Source organism: Fukomys damarensis, unplaced genomic scaffold, assembly GCF_012274545.1.
Source record: "Fukomys damarensis isolate Sample0158 unplaced genomic scaffold, DMR_v1.0_HiC HiC_scaffold_34, whole genome shotgun sequence".
Taxonomy (NCBI): domain Eukaryota; kingdom Metazoa; phylum Chordata; class Mammalia; order Rodentia; family Bathyergidae; genus Fukomys; species Fukomys damarensis.
In genome coordinates, this window is record NW_022900946.1 from 1836363 (window position 1) to 1851253 (window position 14891).

At 41.4% G+C, this 14891-nt stretch overlaps 1 protein-coding gene across 3 annotated transcripts in view; it reads left to right on the forward strand.

Annotated features, from left to right (window-relative positions):
- The window catches only part of Xpo6 (exportin 6), a 108202-nt gene that overhangs the window by 38268 nt on the left and 55043 nt on the right, over positions 1-14891 (forward strand). For all 3 annotated transcript variants that reach the window (XM_019207411.2, XM_010623503.3, XM_019207410.2), the window contains exons 5-7: positions 644-803; positions 3904-3981; positions 12261-12714. In XM_019207411.2, the coding sequence (XP_019062956.1) occupies positions 644-803; positions 3904-3981; positions 12261-12714 (692 nt within the window). The remainder of the gene's footprint in view (positions 1-643; positions 804-3903; positions 3982-12260; positions 12715-14891) is intronic.

Sequence of the window (14891 nt, forward strand, 5' to 3'; positions counted from 1 at the left end):
AATCTGACTTTGGCAAAAACACAATGTAGTGTGTGACTCTATTCTGTATTTTTGTTTTGCTTTTGTTTTTGGTACCAGGGATTGGACTCGGGACCTTGTGCTTACGAGATACGTGCAGAGCCACTGAGCTAAATCCCTGGCCCATCTGTATTTTAGTCTGTATGTGTGTATAAAATTTGGCTACTAGAAGGGGCAACCCACTTTCCTGTCCCCCTTCTGTCTCTCTTAGACAGAAGCTTTCTTTCAATAAATTCTACCTGCTCTTAAAAAAAACAAAACCCCAAACCCCCCAAAATTTGGCTACTAGGCAAAGTGAGCAAGACTGTTAGAAACCTGGACCTGGGTAAAAATTGGCATGTTAGTTATAAAAGAACATTTTTCTCTGGCTGTTTTTAAGTTCGTGGTGTTAGAATTTAGTCCTTAAAATAAGATGAAAGTATGTTTTGAATGATTAGTTAAGTAAAACTATATAAATATACTTGAAGTATATAAATATACTTCATTTTTCTAAAGTGATTTTTATAGCCTGTTCACGTAAGACTAAGCATATACAAAGGTACTTAACAGGGTTAATGCTCCTAAGTCCTCTTTGTACATTATTAATTCAACCAGCACGCCTCAGAACTTGCTTTTTCCCTGGCAGTTGATCCAGTCCCCTGCAACAACTCCCCTTGGGCTGATCATGTTGAAGACAACCTCAGAAGAGCTAGCTTGTCCCCGTGAGGACCTCAGTGTGGCTCGGAAGGAGGAGTTGCGGAAGCTGCTGCTGGACCAGGTGCAGACCGTGCTTGGGCTCCTTACAGGTAATTGGTTGGTGGCATCCAGAGACAAAGCCCTGTCTGAGATTCCCAGAGCTCAGTTCTTTTGGGCAGTTTCTGAGACTAAGCATAAAAACAAAGAGTTTAGTGCTTTCTTATCCCTTGGGCTTAGTGTCTCAACACACACTAGAATAGATCTGTAACGGTAATTTCCTTGTAGTCTTTCTTTAATTGGTCTTCACTGTAATTGCGATCGATGAGATATAGTCTAGGTCATGGGGATGTGACTGAAACACAAATGCTGTAGTTTAAGTGAGAGTGTTATTTAAAGTAATTTGATTAACATCAGAAGAAGTTGGAAGGGTGGGAAGATGTGAAGATTTCCTGTTCTGTGCAAGGGAGTGAGACGTGGTGCTTTGGAATCAGCTCCTGTGTCCTAGGTTGCAGTGGATGTAGCATTTTGTTCCATCTGTTGAATTAGAGCCTTGTGACAGGGTACAGAGGGCAAGCACACCATGCGGTGAGACAGGAAGGTGGGAAGAGTGGAGTGTCCGGGTCCCTAGGGCTGTGGGAGCCCACTCATTCAGGTTGGGTGTGTGATGGCTCAGCACTGGGCCCTCCAGTGCCTGGACTTGGGCGTGCTGTTAGGAGTGTGTCTTGAAGAGAAGTATTTGCACCTCCAGCTCCTCTCCCCAGATTCCTCTTCAATGTCAGGTAGCTCTTCTGTCTTATGTCCACTTGATGCTCGGTATGTGGCAGGTCCTTGAAATTGGTTGAAAGGATGACTGATTAAAAGTGAACTTGTCATTTGTCTCCTCAACTTCATTAAATCCTAGAAGGGAGCTTGAACCTTGGAGTATTTTTTTTTCAAAGCGCACTTATTGATGCCTCATCTAGATGATAGGTTTATATTTAGGGACCATGTTTTATGTCTCTCTGTCCTGTGCCTAGCAGCATTTCAAATATTTTAAATATTGAAATATAATTCACATAACATAAAATTCACTAAAGTATAGTAATTCACTGTTTTTTAGTGTACTCACAAGGTTGTGCAGCCATTACCACTGTATAATTTTGGAACATTTTTATCACCCTTATACCCATTGGCCTTCTTTTCTTCCCCCAGTCCCTGGCAACCAGTGATTTACTTTTTGTCTATAAAGATTTGTTTACTCTGGACTTTTCATAAAGTGGAATCATGTATAACCTATTGTGTCTGGTAGCTTTCACTTAAACGTTGTCTTCAAGATGTATCCATATTGTAAAAATAAATGAGGTAAAATATCTTTATTAGTCTGTATGATTATTGTATGTGCCTGGTTCTTTAGAGGCATACCAGGAATAAAGCAGTTCTTGCCCTCTGCTAATTTGCATCCTTGTGCGGGACAGGCAAGTAAGCAGGCAGTTTAAAAAAACAAAACTCAGTGTTTGAAGAGTTAGGTTGGAGGCATGTTTCATGTACAGCTAAAAGTGAGCAGGCTGGAGGAGGTGAGAACTGCATGGAATTCTGAGGGATCCATACGTAGCAGGTAGTTTCGTGGAAAGGTCAAGTTGGGATTTGGGATAGGAAAGCAGGTCAGAGGTGGAGAAGCACAAGTTGAAGGCCCTGCAGATGGTTTGACACGATGAATCCCTTTGTGTGGGACAACCTGAATTCTCACATAGGTGAGCGGAGGCCAGGTGCTGAGATTTGTGATGTGATGCCTTTATGCAGTGAGGAACATGGGAGGATTAATGGCAGGTTTGTGGGGGAAGAAAAGCTGAGGTTGGTATGTCCAGGTGAAGTTGTTCAGGAAGCAGCTGGCCATGCAGGTCTGTGAGTGAATCTCTTGCCTATTTTTTTTTTTGTACTGGGGGATCGAACTCAGAACCTTGTGCTTGTGAGGCAGGCAGTAGCACCACTGTACTAAATTCCCAGCCCTGTCTTGCCTAGTTTTAAGTCCCTGTAATGTGATGTGATGTAACATGGAGCTGGTATATAGTCAGGATGAGTTCTGGAGAAGCTTCAGAATATTTTGTTACAGCCATGGCAGTAGGTGAGTTACTTCAGCAGAGAGGGTCAAAGGAGAGGAAGAGATGGTGAATAAACAAGGGGTCTGTAGGGAATGGGAAAGGGGACATTACCAGAACCCCTGCAGTAGGCCCTGTTGTCCTGTGAACCACAGCAGCACAAAGCTAATAAGAAAATAAAGACAGAAACGAGACTTAGAGGAAAGACTGGGTCTTGGGCCCTATGAATGATGTGCTAGACAGCAAAGACAGAGGCACTCCGAGCTTGCCACTGTTGGGTTCATAGGGAGCATCAGATGGCTTGGAGGGTAGGGGTGAGGATCCTCGGTCTTTGAGGAGCCCAAGTTGGTTAGGACGTGAGATGAGCTAAACGTCTTCCGTCTTCCGACAGTAGGTGGGATGAGTTAAGCTGATAAGGAATTTGTCCTTACCCACCGGAAACCTTTCTGTTTTTGTATTGCTGCTACTTTCTCAAAGAACCAGGATGTCTTCAGCTGATGTAATCTTGCCCTTGAACTTCACAGCATCACGGGACCATTGAGGTCTCAGCTGTGACCAGAGGCAAAATGGAGTTGTTTCAGCATTCCTTAGCTGGCCCGCAGGCAAGAAGACTAGACCTCATACATCCCTGATCATAGTTTAATTGTGAAATGATTTTTATGTAGAATGGCTCCCTATAGGAGCCTGGGGAAAGAGGTATAATTTAAATGATGGACGGGCAAGGGGTGGTGATAACAGAGAAAGAGAATTGTGTCTAGGGAAACCAGAGGAAAATGGCATCAGGGGCTCAGAGAAGAGTTTAGGCACTGACCCGGAGTGCCACCCAGTAGTCTAGGAGGACAAGGATTAAAGTGATTCTTGAGTGGACCTAGCCACCAGGTGACCTTGGGATCCGAGCAGTGTGTGGAAACAGTGGGAAGAAGCCACATCACCAAGTTGGGGCGAGGAGCAGAGACCCCGAGTGGGCCAGGACTCTCCAGAATCCGTAGCTGAAAGTAGAGGAGCGTGGCCATTGGCTACAGGGCAACATAGAGTTGGGAGGGATGTTTAAATAGTGATGTTCTATGAGAGGGTTCAGATCTGATTTCTATATGCTGTACTTTGTTCCTCTTAAAGTCAGTTTCTTTTTTGGTAGGTATCTTGGAGACCGTCTGGGACAAACACAGTGTTACTGCCGCCACTCCACCACCGTCGCCGACCTCCGGAGAAAGTGGTATGGCCTGCCTGGCATTCAGTGCAGTGTGTGTGTGTCTGTGTGTGTAGCGGGGAGTGTCTCTCAGCAGAGCAGAGCTCTTAGAGCTTATGGATAAAGATCTGATTCTTCCCTAATCTGTTTCGGCTTTTCTGACCATGTTTCTCTGTTAGCTAGCTTTATACCTTTTTTTTTTTTTGGCTAAATATTTGTACTTTCTGATGTACTAGGTTGATCAACAACGCTTTGCTTCTTTTGTACTCATGATGAAGATGGCACCTTTGGTCTTTTGTCATCTGTCTCTGGTCTTTGGTCCCTGTCAGCTTTTCTCTTTTTCCTCAGGTTTCATGGTTGTGTTGCTTGTGCTTAGGTAGGTAGAGGCCTTGGGGCTTGACAGGTCTGCCTAGCTGAGCAGCAGCATGAGGAGAGGACTTTCTTCCCCACTGGACTGGAGCAGAAGTCCTGTGGCCAGGACGCATTGTCTAGTGCACAGTAGGCAGCACTAAATTTACACTGGTTAAGAATAAATTGCTGGGGCTGGGGGTTTAGCTCAGTGGTTCTGGCAGCCTGGGTATAATCACAGTTATTAAATACTTCACGGTCGCTAGTTATTGTCCACAGTTACATTAGTATCTGTTTCAGAAATTGACTATTTTCAAAGGGTGGATGAAAAGAGGAAATTGTGTTGCAGCAGAAACTTGCAGTTTCTTAATCTTTTGTTTACACTAAATGATCACAAATGCTTTTCAAGTAGAGTGCACCCTGTGAATTAGCACCTATTTACTTCCTGTACTGTAAAGGTTGATGTGACTAATGAGAAAGATTTCCACATCTTTCTTTTTTACCCTAGGGAAATGGGCTGTTGAAATCAGATGTTTGTATCGTCTGAGTTCAAGCTGTTTCATATAGCCTCTTGTTAATAAGTGGAAATTGAAATTTTTGCAGTTAATATAGAATAAAAATAGATCATGAAGTGTTGGGCACTGCACAGAGTACAGTATTCCTAATTTCACTGATACTTGGATTAAAAATTGTTAGAGAGGCATTTATTATACAACTCAGATTAAAAACTATAACAGTTCTAGAATATATTAAAGCTCATAGGGCCAGAGATTTAGCTCAGTTTTTCCGCTGCCTGCCTCAAGCACAAGGTCCTGAGTTCGATCCCCAGTACAAAAAAAAAAAAAAGGCTCACTGAAATTTGAACTATATTATTTGTGTTTGGTGGCAAATCATCTATGTTTGTGCATGCACTCATGTGTGTGCCTTGTTGGGGAATGACCCCAGGGCCTTATTCATGCTAGGTAATTGCTCTGCATGGAGGGTCCCCCCACCATTCTTAAGGAGAGGTGGCTCAGTACATTTATATTTTTCAGTCTTTGAGTGGTTAAAGAAAAATTTGTAAATGATGTAGAGATTTGATATTATCATTGAATACAAAAACTTTGGAGTCTCCCATAGTTTGTTTACTCTTTACATTTGTCATTTCGCTTATGTATGATTTGCAAAGAGTAGTTCTTTTGAATTGGGTTTGTCTGTAGATAGCAGCATATACTACTAGCTTAGCATCCAGTTGAAGTCAGTGGCAGCAGCTTACTGCAGTAAAGCTTATTTTTCTGAGGTCAGTTTTTAGTCTGCAAAGATATATGTTGTATTTGGCTTTGTTCAAGTATGTTCTTGAGGCCAGGTTGGGGACTATCATATCACATAAATGAAAAATATATTATTTTATATGTTGTCTACGTTTCGTTTGTAAAGGTAGGTGAAATGATCTTAACATTTCTGTATAACAAAACCTGGACATGTGGAGCATAGTTTTGAGAATTGCCATTTAAACACTTTAAAATGTTTTGAGGACTTGACTTTCAGTATTTGGGAAAATGCTGAATAGAGATGTGGGGGTGGGAAGCCTAGGGAGTTAAGTAAGCTTTTAAGCTGATGAGCTTCCCCTTTTGAGAATAACCACAGAAGGAATCGTGTGTGCATGTGTTGGATTTTTTTCTCTTTATGATAATTGTAAGCAAAGTCATAGGGTCTTGATCCATTATTCAGATAGTGTTGATGATTTAACCAGTGTTTATTTTCCTACTTTCTTTCTGCACCGAAGGCACTGCATTAAGTGAAAGCTTTCTTGACCCCCATAGCCTGAATTTTATGGAAGTTCATTTTAAGAAACTGTAGTACACAGTGGATAAACCAGGTGAATTCCTTTGCGTATCGCATCAGCAGTCTCCACTGGATGCTCCCGGCCCTGCCTGAATTCCCAGGGAGCTCCTGTTGAGGTTTAGGAGTTTCTTTAGGCTTTTGGTCTCTTTTCACACAGACTTCCCTTTAATAGAGTTTTATGTTTGGGTACTTTCAAAGAAGAGTCTGGGGATTTGTAGTGTTTGCAGCAACAACAACTGTTACCCTCTGGAGATAGAAAAAGGTTTCAAAGAGTATGTTTTTTTCCCTCACAAGAGTTCCTCCAAACTTTTGCTTAATCTCCTAAACCTACCATGATAAGGATCCCTCAGGGTACTAGATGGGACTTAGGTGAAGCAGCTCATAGTTTTGTCTCTGGTTTTCAGACAAGGAGCCTGGGGCTGGTGTAGGTTAACTCGTCTGATCCCGTAGCTCTGGTGGTGGAGTGGGGACGTGAACCCACCATCCTGCGTCTGGTGCACGGTGTGTGTCCTTATTTTGTGCCCTTTTCCCCAGCGTGCTGAGGATGAACCCGTGGCCTTGCACATGTTAGCTGAGTGCTTTGCCACTGAGCCTTACCTCCAGCCCCTAGTTTTGTCTATTTTTTTTTTTTTTTGGTACTGGGGATTGAACTCAGGTCCTTGCGCTTGCAAGGCAGGCCACCGAACCACTGAGCTAAATCCCCGGCCCCTAGTTTTGCCTTCTTGATCACTGTCATCACTTCTTTTTTTTTTTGGTACCGGGGATCAAGCTCAGGACCTTGTACCTGCGAGGCAGTGTCATCACTTCTGATCACACCCTCCACCCCCTGGTTTTGAGTCCTGGACTTCCTGCTTGCTGTGTGACCTTGAACAGATCCCATTAATTCTCTGACCATTTATGTCTTTAGCTGTAAAGAGAGAATAACTGCTTCTGAGGTAGAAGGCGGGAAAGGTGTGGACGGGGCTGTCTGCCTTTCTGTTGTACTGGCATAGTTTGTGCCTCTTACTCTTCTCGTATGTACTTCTTTCTTGGACAGATGGGAGGGGGTACAGAATGAAATTAGATCAATACTGCAATTCTTGGTTAGCCTTGATTATCCTGCAACAAAAAGGAAGGTATACTGTCTTCATCCACATGGTGTGTGCTTTCAAATACAGATCTGTGATTCCTTGAGTTGAGACCACACTGTGCCTTCCTACTTTCTCCCAAATGCATTTCCAGTTGCATATCTTTGTGCATATGTAAATCTTCTCATATATCCCTTATAAGCTGCCCGTAAGAGTCACCCACAGCTCCTGTGATCTCACGGTCTCCCAAGGGCTCCTTGAACAGTTTCCTCTCATCTTACTGAATTAATGCTACGGTTACATCTGTGGTTTTCAGGGTGGTCTTTGTCTCTTACAGGGTGTTTGGCGATGTGAAATTTTTTGGTTGGTAGAAGTAGAAGAGCAGTGTTGACATCTAGAGAGTGGAGGCCAGCCATGTCGCTAAATATCCTGTAATGCACAGGACACCAAAGAATTAACTAGCCCAGATATCGGTAATGCTGGGGTTGAGAAGCCCTGAGTTAGTACATGCAGAACTGAATGGAAAACATAAAATATCAGTAAGTTAAAAAAAAGATGTAAGAAAAAAGCTGAAGAGAACTTGGCATGAGAATCTACCCCAAGTATGCCCAGTATTTCTGGGATGTACCTGTCCCACATTCATCCACACACCTCTGGACATGGGCGCATGCTGATGCCAGACCTCACCTCATTCGGGGCAGATGAAGTCACTCACAAGTGCACCTGCATAGACAGCTTGGAGGTTCCCATTGGAAATGCTGCAGCACAGAGCGGCCTCTCTGTTCTGTGGGATTATAGTAAAACCCCTCTCCCGTTCCTGCTCCTGCTCCCCCCCCCCTTTTTAAGATAAGGTCTTGCTGTTTTGCCCAGGTTGGCCTCAAGCTCCTGGGCTCACACATTACTCCTTCTTTAGTCTTCTGAGTAACTAGGACCACATACACCACTGTGCTCAGCTTTAAAAGAATTTTTTATCAAGAAACAAAGTTAACAGTTTCTTTTGAATGAGGGGATAAAAAAATCACGGATCATCCATCCTTCTACAAATCTTTGTACAATTGTGTCCTTTGTCCTTGTGCATGTATCTTACTGCAGTTGCATTTATGTTGTACACATGCTAGTTTATATCATATATGTTTTTCTATATTATTACCTTTCTTCTTGCTCATTTTTCCTGGGCACGTAATTTTTCCAGTTGATTTTTGGAAAGGAACATCAACTTTGAGACCAGACCTGATTTTAGTTTTATTTCTGTCTCTTGCTATTTGGGGGAAAGGATTGATTCATCTATACTTAGATTATTCTAACAGTCTCTAAATGCTAATAATAGTAGTATTTGCTTTAGAGTTGTAAAAATGAGAAATTGCATTAAGTAAGAATATACATGTAAAATTGTTTGTACAGGGTGGAGCAAATAATGACAAAGAAGTAGCTGTTCTTACTATTATTAGTGATACTTGACCTTTTTCCCCTTAGTGGTTCCATTCTAGAAAATTCTTCTGAGTCACCAGATGGGATGACTTCTTACTCTTTCAATAAGGAAATTAAACCCCATATTTATAAAATCACAAAATCTTCATTTTAATGGCTGAAGAGATTGAGGCTGACAAAAGTTAATTGACTTGTTTGCACTTACAACATCAACAGTAGTATAAAGTGGCAGTTTTCAATAGGTGTGAAGATAACTAGGAGGTCCCCCTAAATTTGGGGTGCCAAAAGAGCAAATGTTTGCTCATAACAATTCTAAGACACTGTCGTTTTTTAGTCCTTTTTTCTTGTGAATGTACAGTAGAAAAGCTCATTGAAATTCCATGTTGTAGTTAATGATTTAAGAAATTACTTGTCAAATTTTAATATAATAGTTACCTAAAATGGCATCTAAAAAACTTTTTTCGGTTGTAAATCTATATGAAGCTAGATTTTCTTCACAATTTTAATGAAACAATATATTGCAATACCTTGACTGTGAAGCAGACGAGAGTCTAGCTCTCTTTTTTAAAATGTTAAAAATATAAAAAACTGCTATTCTCATCACCTTTTGTTTTTTGAGTAAGGCTTTTAAAAATTAAACATATTTACATTAACAGTTTTGTTATTTAAATGAATTAAACTATTTTAAAATTCTCAGCCTCCAGAGTGCTTGGGTTATAATCATGTGCTTGGCTGATCACATTTTTAAATATTTGTAAATTCCTCAGTTTTATTATGAACAGATATAACTCACAAAGCTTTTTGAGGATTCCAATGATTTTTAACAGTAAATGGGTTCCAAGACCAAAATTCTGAGAACCGACAGGCTATCCAAGATGTAGCCTGGAAGCAGAGGGAACAGTGAGAGCAGTGCTGGGGTGGGGGTTATTAGCTGTGAAGAAGCCACTTGCGGTGACACCAGTGAGCATTTTGGAAGAGGAACCACAAGAAGAAAACAAACCGTTGCCCTCATCGGGAGCACCTGAGGCTTTTTCTGGAACTGTAATAGAAAAAGAATTTTTATCATCCTCCTTAACACCACACCCAGCCGTTGCTCATCCTGTACTGCCTACCATTCCGGAGAGAAAAGAAATTCTGTTAGAAGCAGCAGAGGAAGCTGGAAAAAGGGTTCAAGGCTGCTAGATTGCAACAGAAAAGCTAGGAAAAGAGAGTTTACATCCTAAAACCCAGCTGAGCATTTTTAGAATATACATAGCAAGATATGGTAGATGTAGTGTGAAATAAGGCATTCCGAATTAGTTTGGCAACTTTTTTATCCTAACCAGTGAGTGGTACTGAAAAAATTCAAAGAATGTTTGAATACTTTAATATTCAGTGTGTTTGTTAATTCTGTCTGTACTGTCTGAGTTGGTCTTATGATGTAGTGGTAGCATTTCAAATTATTTTTCAAAGACTACTGTTCATATGCATTGTTTTTGTGTTTCAAAGTAAATACAAGCAGTTTTGTACCAGGTGTGATATGCATACCATATGGACCATTTTAAAGAAAGTTTTAAAATTTCAATGGATTCAACAATTACATTACTTATTTTTGCATTTTAAAGGCACTTAAAAAGAAATCTGCTTCCCTTGTAGGTCTTGCAGCTAGGTGGTTATTTAAAAAAACTCTCCCCTTTGGATGTAATACTGTAATCTTTTAAGGCAGAAAGCTACATGTATCCTATGGGAAAGTCTCTTTGGTTGGAAGAGTATTTTGTAAAAACATTTTTTCAAGCAAAAATTCTATGAAACTTGGCCTCTTTAAAAAAAAAAAAAAAAAAAGTTTTGAGTTGGGTTTGTGGTGGTGCACATTTGTAATCCCAGTACTTGGGAAGCTGAGGCGGGAGGACTTCTGTGAGTTCCAGGCCAGCCTGAGCTACATAGTGAGAGTTCAGGGCCAACCGGGACTACATCAGTGAGACCTTGTCTCAAAACAACAACTACAACTCCCCACCCCCCTGAGACGCTAGAAGCTAGCTCCATGGCAGAGTACATGACTGCATGTGGGAGGCTCTGTGTTTGAACCTCATACCACCAAAAGGAAAGAAAAGACAATTTGTGTACCTTCTGATAGGTCTTGGGGGTCCTCAGGGAGCCGGGGACCAAACTGAGAACTGAGGCACTTTGCAGTAATGCGTGGGTTTGGACATGTCGGGCAGAAGTGCAGATAGCGAACTTGATGGCACTTGAGCGTCACGGTTATGTGGGACTCCTGTCATTGTTGCTAATTTATTTCCTTTGAGCCCGTTCTCCTCTGTCCTCTCTCCCCACAGTGAACAGTCATTTTCATGCATGTAATAACGTACTCCTTTTTGGTTTCACATTCTTGTAAATACTTAGTAGTTCCCATATATTTCAGCATGTAAATGATGTGGTTGGACACAATTATTTTTGACTTTATTCAGCACTCTTTTGAAGCTATTTAGCTTTTGCCTGTGCCTTTAAAATATTGCTTCTAGGAGTGAGGTGTGATGTGCAGCCCCAGCATCTCACCCATCCCCTCCCCACAGTGAAGAGCCCCACTTGATTCCACCCTTCCGGAGTGTTCAGGAGACAGCGGATGGGGGCGGGCAGGCTGGGTTTATAGAGAGCAGGCATGGGGGTGCCAGGGTCCACTGAGCAGTGGTGCTGTGAGTGCTCCACCCCCACCCCCCAAACGTGCTGCCCTTCAGCATTCTTATTTTCCTCAGAAAACTTGCACTTCCTGGTTACCAATGAGTTTGATGTCTCTTTATATGCTGGTTCCCTTTTACATTTCTTCTGAAACGTATCTCTTCATATCTGCTGCCTCTCTATGTTGAAGTGATGGTGGTGTGTAGCATTTTTTGTGTGTATTTTAGATTTTCGTCCTTTCTGCTGTTAACATTGTGCTGTCTTCTTGCTACCTGCCTAGTCACATTCCTTTAATGTTTCTCATTGATTTGGTGCTGTTATTTATTTATTTTTTATTGAAGTCTGTGTATGGGGGTTTCAGTGTGTCTTTTCCTCCCTTTAGATCAGGTATACCTGTTTTTTTTTCTTTTTTCTTTTTTCTTTGCATTTTAAGGTTTTGTCTTTAATCTTTAGCTCATTTGACAACAGATATTTTGTTAGGTGATTTTATTTACTTAATGGTTGTGTTTTTTTTTTTCTAAAAAGCAGGTCATGATTTTGGAGGGTAGAAGAGAGAAAGCTTGGGTAGGATAGGGTTTTATAGTCAGGGAATAGTCCATTTGTTTCCTCACTACTTTGCCTTCTGGGAAACTACTATTCTACAAATGTCACTAAAACTAAACTTGAAACATTGAAGATTATAATCAGATTTTCCCTCAAGTATCAGAATCAATGATCTTATTTTGCTGTATTGTAAAGTTTTTATAGTTGCTTCTGTCTTTTTTTCTTTATTTCTTACTGGGGAATGAATCTAGGGTTTTACTCATGCCAGGCTGCTAAGCACTATTCCTACCTCTGAGCTCTACCCGAAGCCCCTTTAGCTGGTGTTTCACATTGAGCATATTGATTTAATTTTTTTATTTCATAGGTAAGTTAATTTTTTTTGAAGGAGAATTACTTGTAAGAGATTTGATATTGGGTATCATAAGACCTCTTTAAACTTTTCAGGTGATTTGCTGAGTAACCTGCTGCAGAGCCCTAGTTCAGCCAAGCTGTTGAGCCAGCCAATCCCCATCCTTGATGCGGAGAGTGAGCATGTCTGCTCCCTGGCCCTGGAGTGCCTGGCCCACCTCTTCAGTTGGATTCCTCTGTCTGCCAGCATCACCCCATCCCTCCTCACCACCATCTTCCACTTTGCACGCTTTGGCTGTGACACCCGAGCCAGAAAGATGGCCTCAGTGAATGGCAGCAGCCAGAACTGTGTCTTGGGTCAGGAGCGTGGTCGGCTTGGGGTCCTGGCCATGTCCTGTATTAATGAACTCATGTCCAAGAACTGCGTGCCTATGGAATTTGAGGAGTATTTGCTGCGTATGTTCCAGCAGACTTTCTACCTCTTGCAGAAAATCACCAAGGATAACAATGCCCATACAGTGAAGAGTAGGCTTGAAGAGCTCGATGAGAGGTAATGACAGCGGGTATCAGTTGGTGGTGCCCTGAGAAAGGGCCCTGACTGTTGATCGAGCTGTGCTGCTTAGTGCCTGGAATCCTCTGTGGTTTCAGAATGCGGGGTTCCTGGTGAGGAGCAGCAGGATGGCTGTGTACCAGTAAGTCTACGAGAGAGAGAAAGGGCTAGGGTGGCTAAAGGAAATGCATTGAGAGTGGAAAGTGGATTGTGGATTGTGTGGGTTATTGTCTCTTTCCCCACCTGTCTCCTGTCCTCCCTGCTTCCTCATTATTGCTTGCAGGTCTGAGGCGGTGCAGGAACCGAGACCGCTGCTCCTGTGTAGGCAAGATGAGAAGAGTCTGAGGAGGTACAGGAGTTATACCGGCTTCTCACTTGGTGCTGCTTGTCAGTTTTTACCATTGACTTTTCCCAAGTGAACATCTTGGAACGTTATTATTGTGACTTTTACACAAATGACAAGTACTATCAAAAGTTAGGGAGATGTTAATGTGAATGGAGCTTAACGTGGCACATACCTATATTACTTTGTTTCTGTCCTCTTAAATATAGCCTAGTATTACCCAAACCCATTTTCTTAAAGCTCTTTAGGAGATCACTTCATATTGGGAGTCGGAGGCAGGTATTGTTTGTTTTCTTTGCAGCTGATGTCATTTATTGTATCTTAGAGTTTTCACTAACATGATGCTACTGTTGTATATTAGACAAGGGAAGTTACATTATGAAAAATCACATTGACAGTTCAGAAACATTCAGACAGATACATTGTATTGAATTAGTACATAATTTATAGGTTGCCTGGCAGCAAAAGTTATTAATATTTTCATGAATTTTTCCTGGACTATCCTTGTGACTATACAGAGTTAAGCTATTTCCTTTTTGGAAAGTAAAGTAGTATAATACAGAAACTGCCTAAAGTTAAAAGCTTTAGTCCTTTTAAAATTGGACACTTCCAAGGTTTTCTAACTAAAAAAGTCAGTGCATATGTTTATTTTTATCTATTGTAAACGAGCTTTGCATATCATTTGCTTTGTATAATCACAAAAGAACCCATGGTTTGCTGTCATTTTTTCATTATTTAGTAATAACTTTCAGTATGAATTCAGAGGCTGTGGTATTCCCACAGATTTATATCCTTTCTGTCTTGGTAGATAAAGGCTTTCTTAGCCACTCATGGTGGCACACACCTATAATCCCAGCCACTTGGGAAGCTGAGACAAGAGAATCAAAAATGGGTAACTTAGAGGGACTGCGTCTCAAAATAAAATTAAAAAGTTAGGGATATAGCTTATATAATTTGAACCTAGTGCAGAGGAAAACAAGAAAGAAAGGCTGCATTGACCTCATTTTTTTGGGGGGGGGCGGGGTACGGGGGCTCGAACTCAGGTCCTTGTCCTCGTATATTAATAATTAAAAATGTAGCTGCTTATGCCAGCAAGCATCATATATCAGTTGTTTTCACTTTTCCTTGAAGCACAGTGTAATCAGCCAGACACTTGTTATGGCTTATGTTCAGATGGTACAGAAATGTCGTCATAGATTATCTATGTTCTGGTTTTGTTGTGCTCTTGCTTTTAACCCTATGCTTCCTGTTGTCCTGTGAAAGCTGAGAGGTGCCTGGAAGTGGAAAGGCGACATGTGCAATATTGCGTGCTTGTGTCCTGGCTTTTGGGTCTTCTAGCACTAATTCTGAGTGGCTCAGTCCATCCTTGGTTGTTAGGTGCCACTTAACAGATCCCTGGCTTCTCTTCTCCTGGATTGCTTTTTTCCTAACTTCTAATGTTCATTAGCATCTGTACCAGAAGGTGGGCAAGGGAAAGAAAATGAGGTGAAGTCTAGTCTGCATTTTAGTTACTGAACAGTATAATTTTTTAAAACTTGAGTTGGAGATTAAAATAAAATTAAGATTGTTGGATATTTTGCTCATGACTTCTCTTTGTTCTTTTACGAGTGATAGAAAAGTGAGTGCAGCTTTCTAAAGAACAGTAAATTGGTTGAAGACTTTGGAGACCTATATAAAACTACAACAAATATGCTGAGTGAGGAATGAAGGGTTGTGCCTCTCTAGCATTTGTGCTTAAATCCCACAGAGAGATGTACTTTCCTGCCTCTCAAAACAGTTGATTTCAGTGCCTGTTTTCCATGTGTTTGGCTCCATAAGCCAGGCACAGCATTTT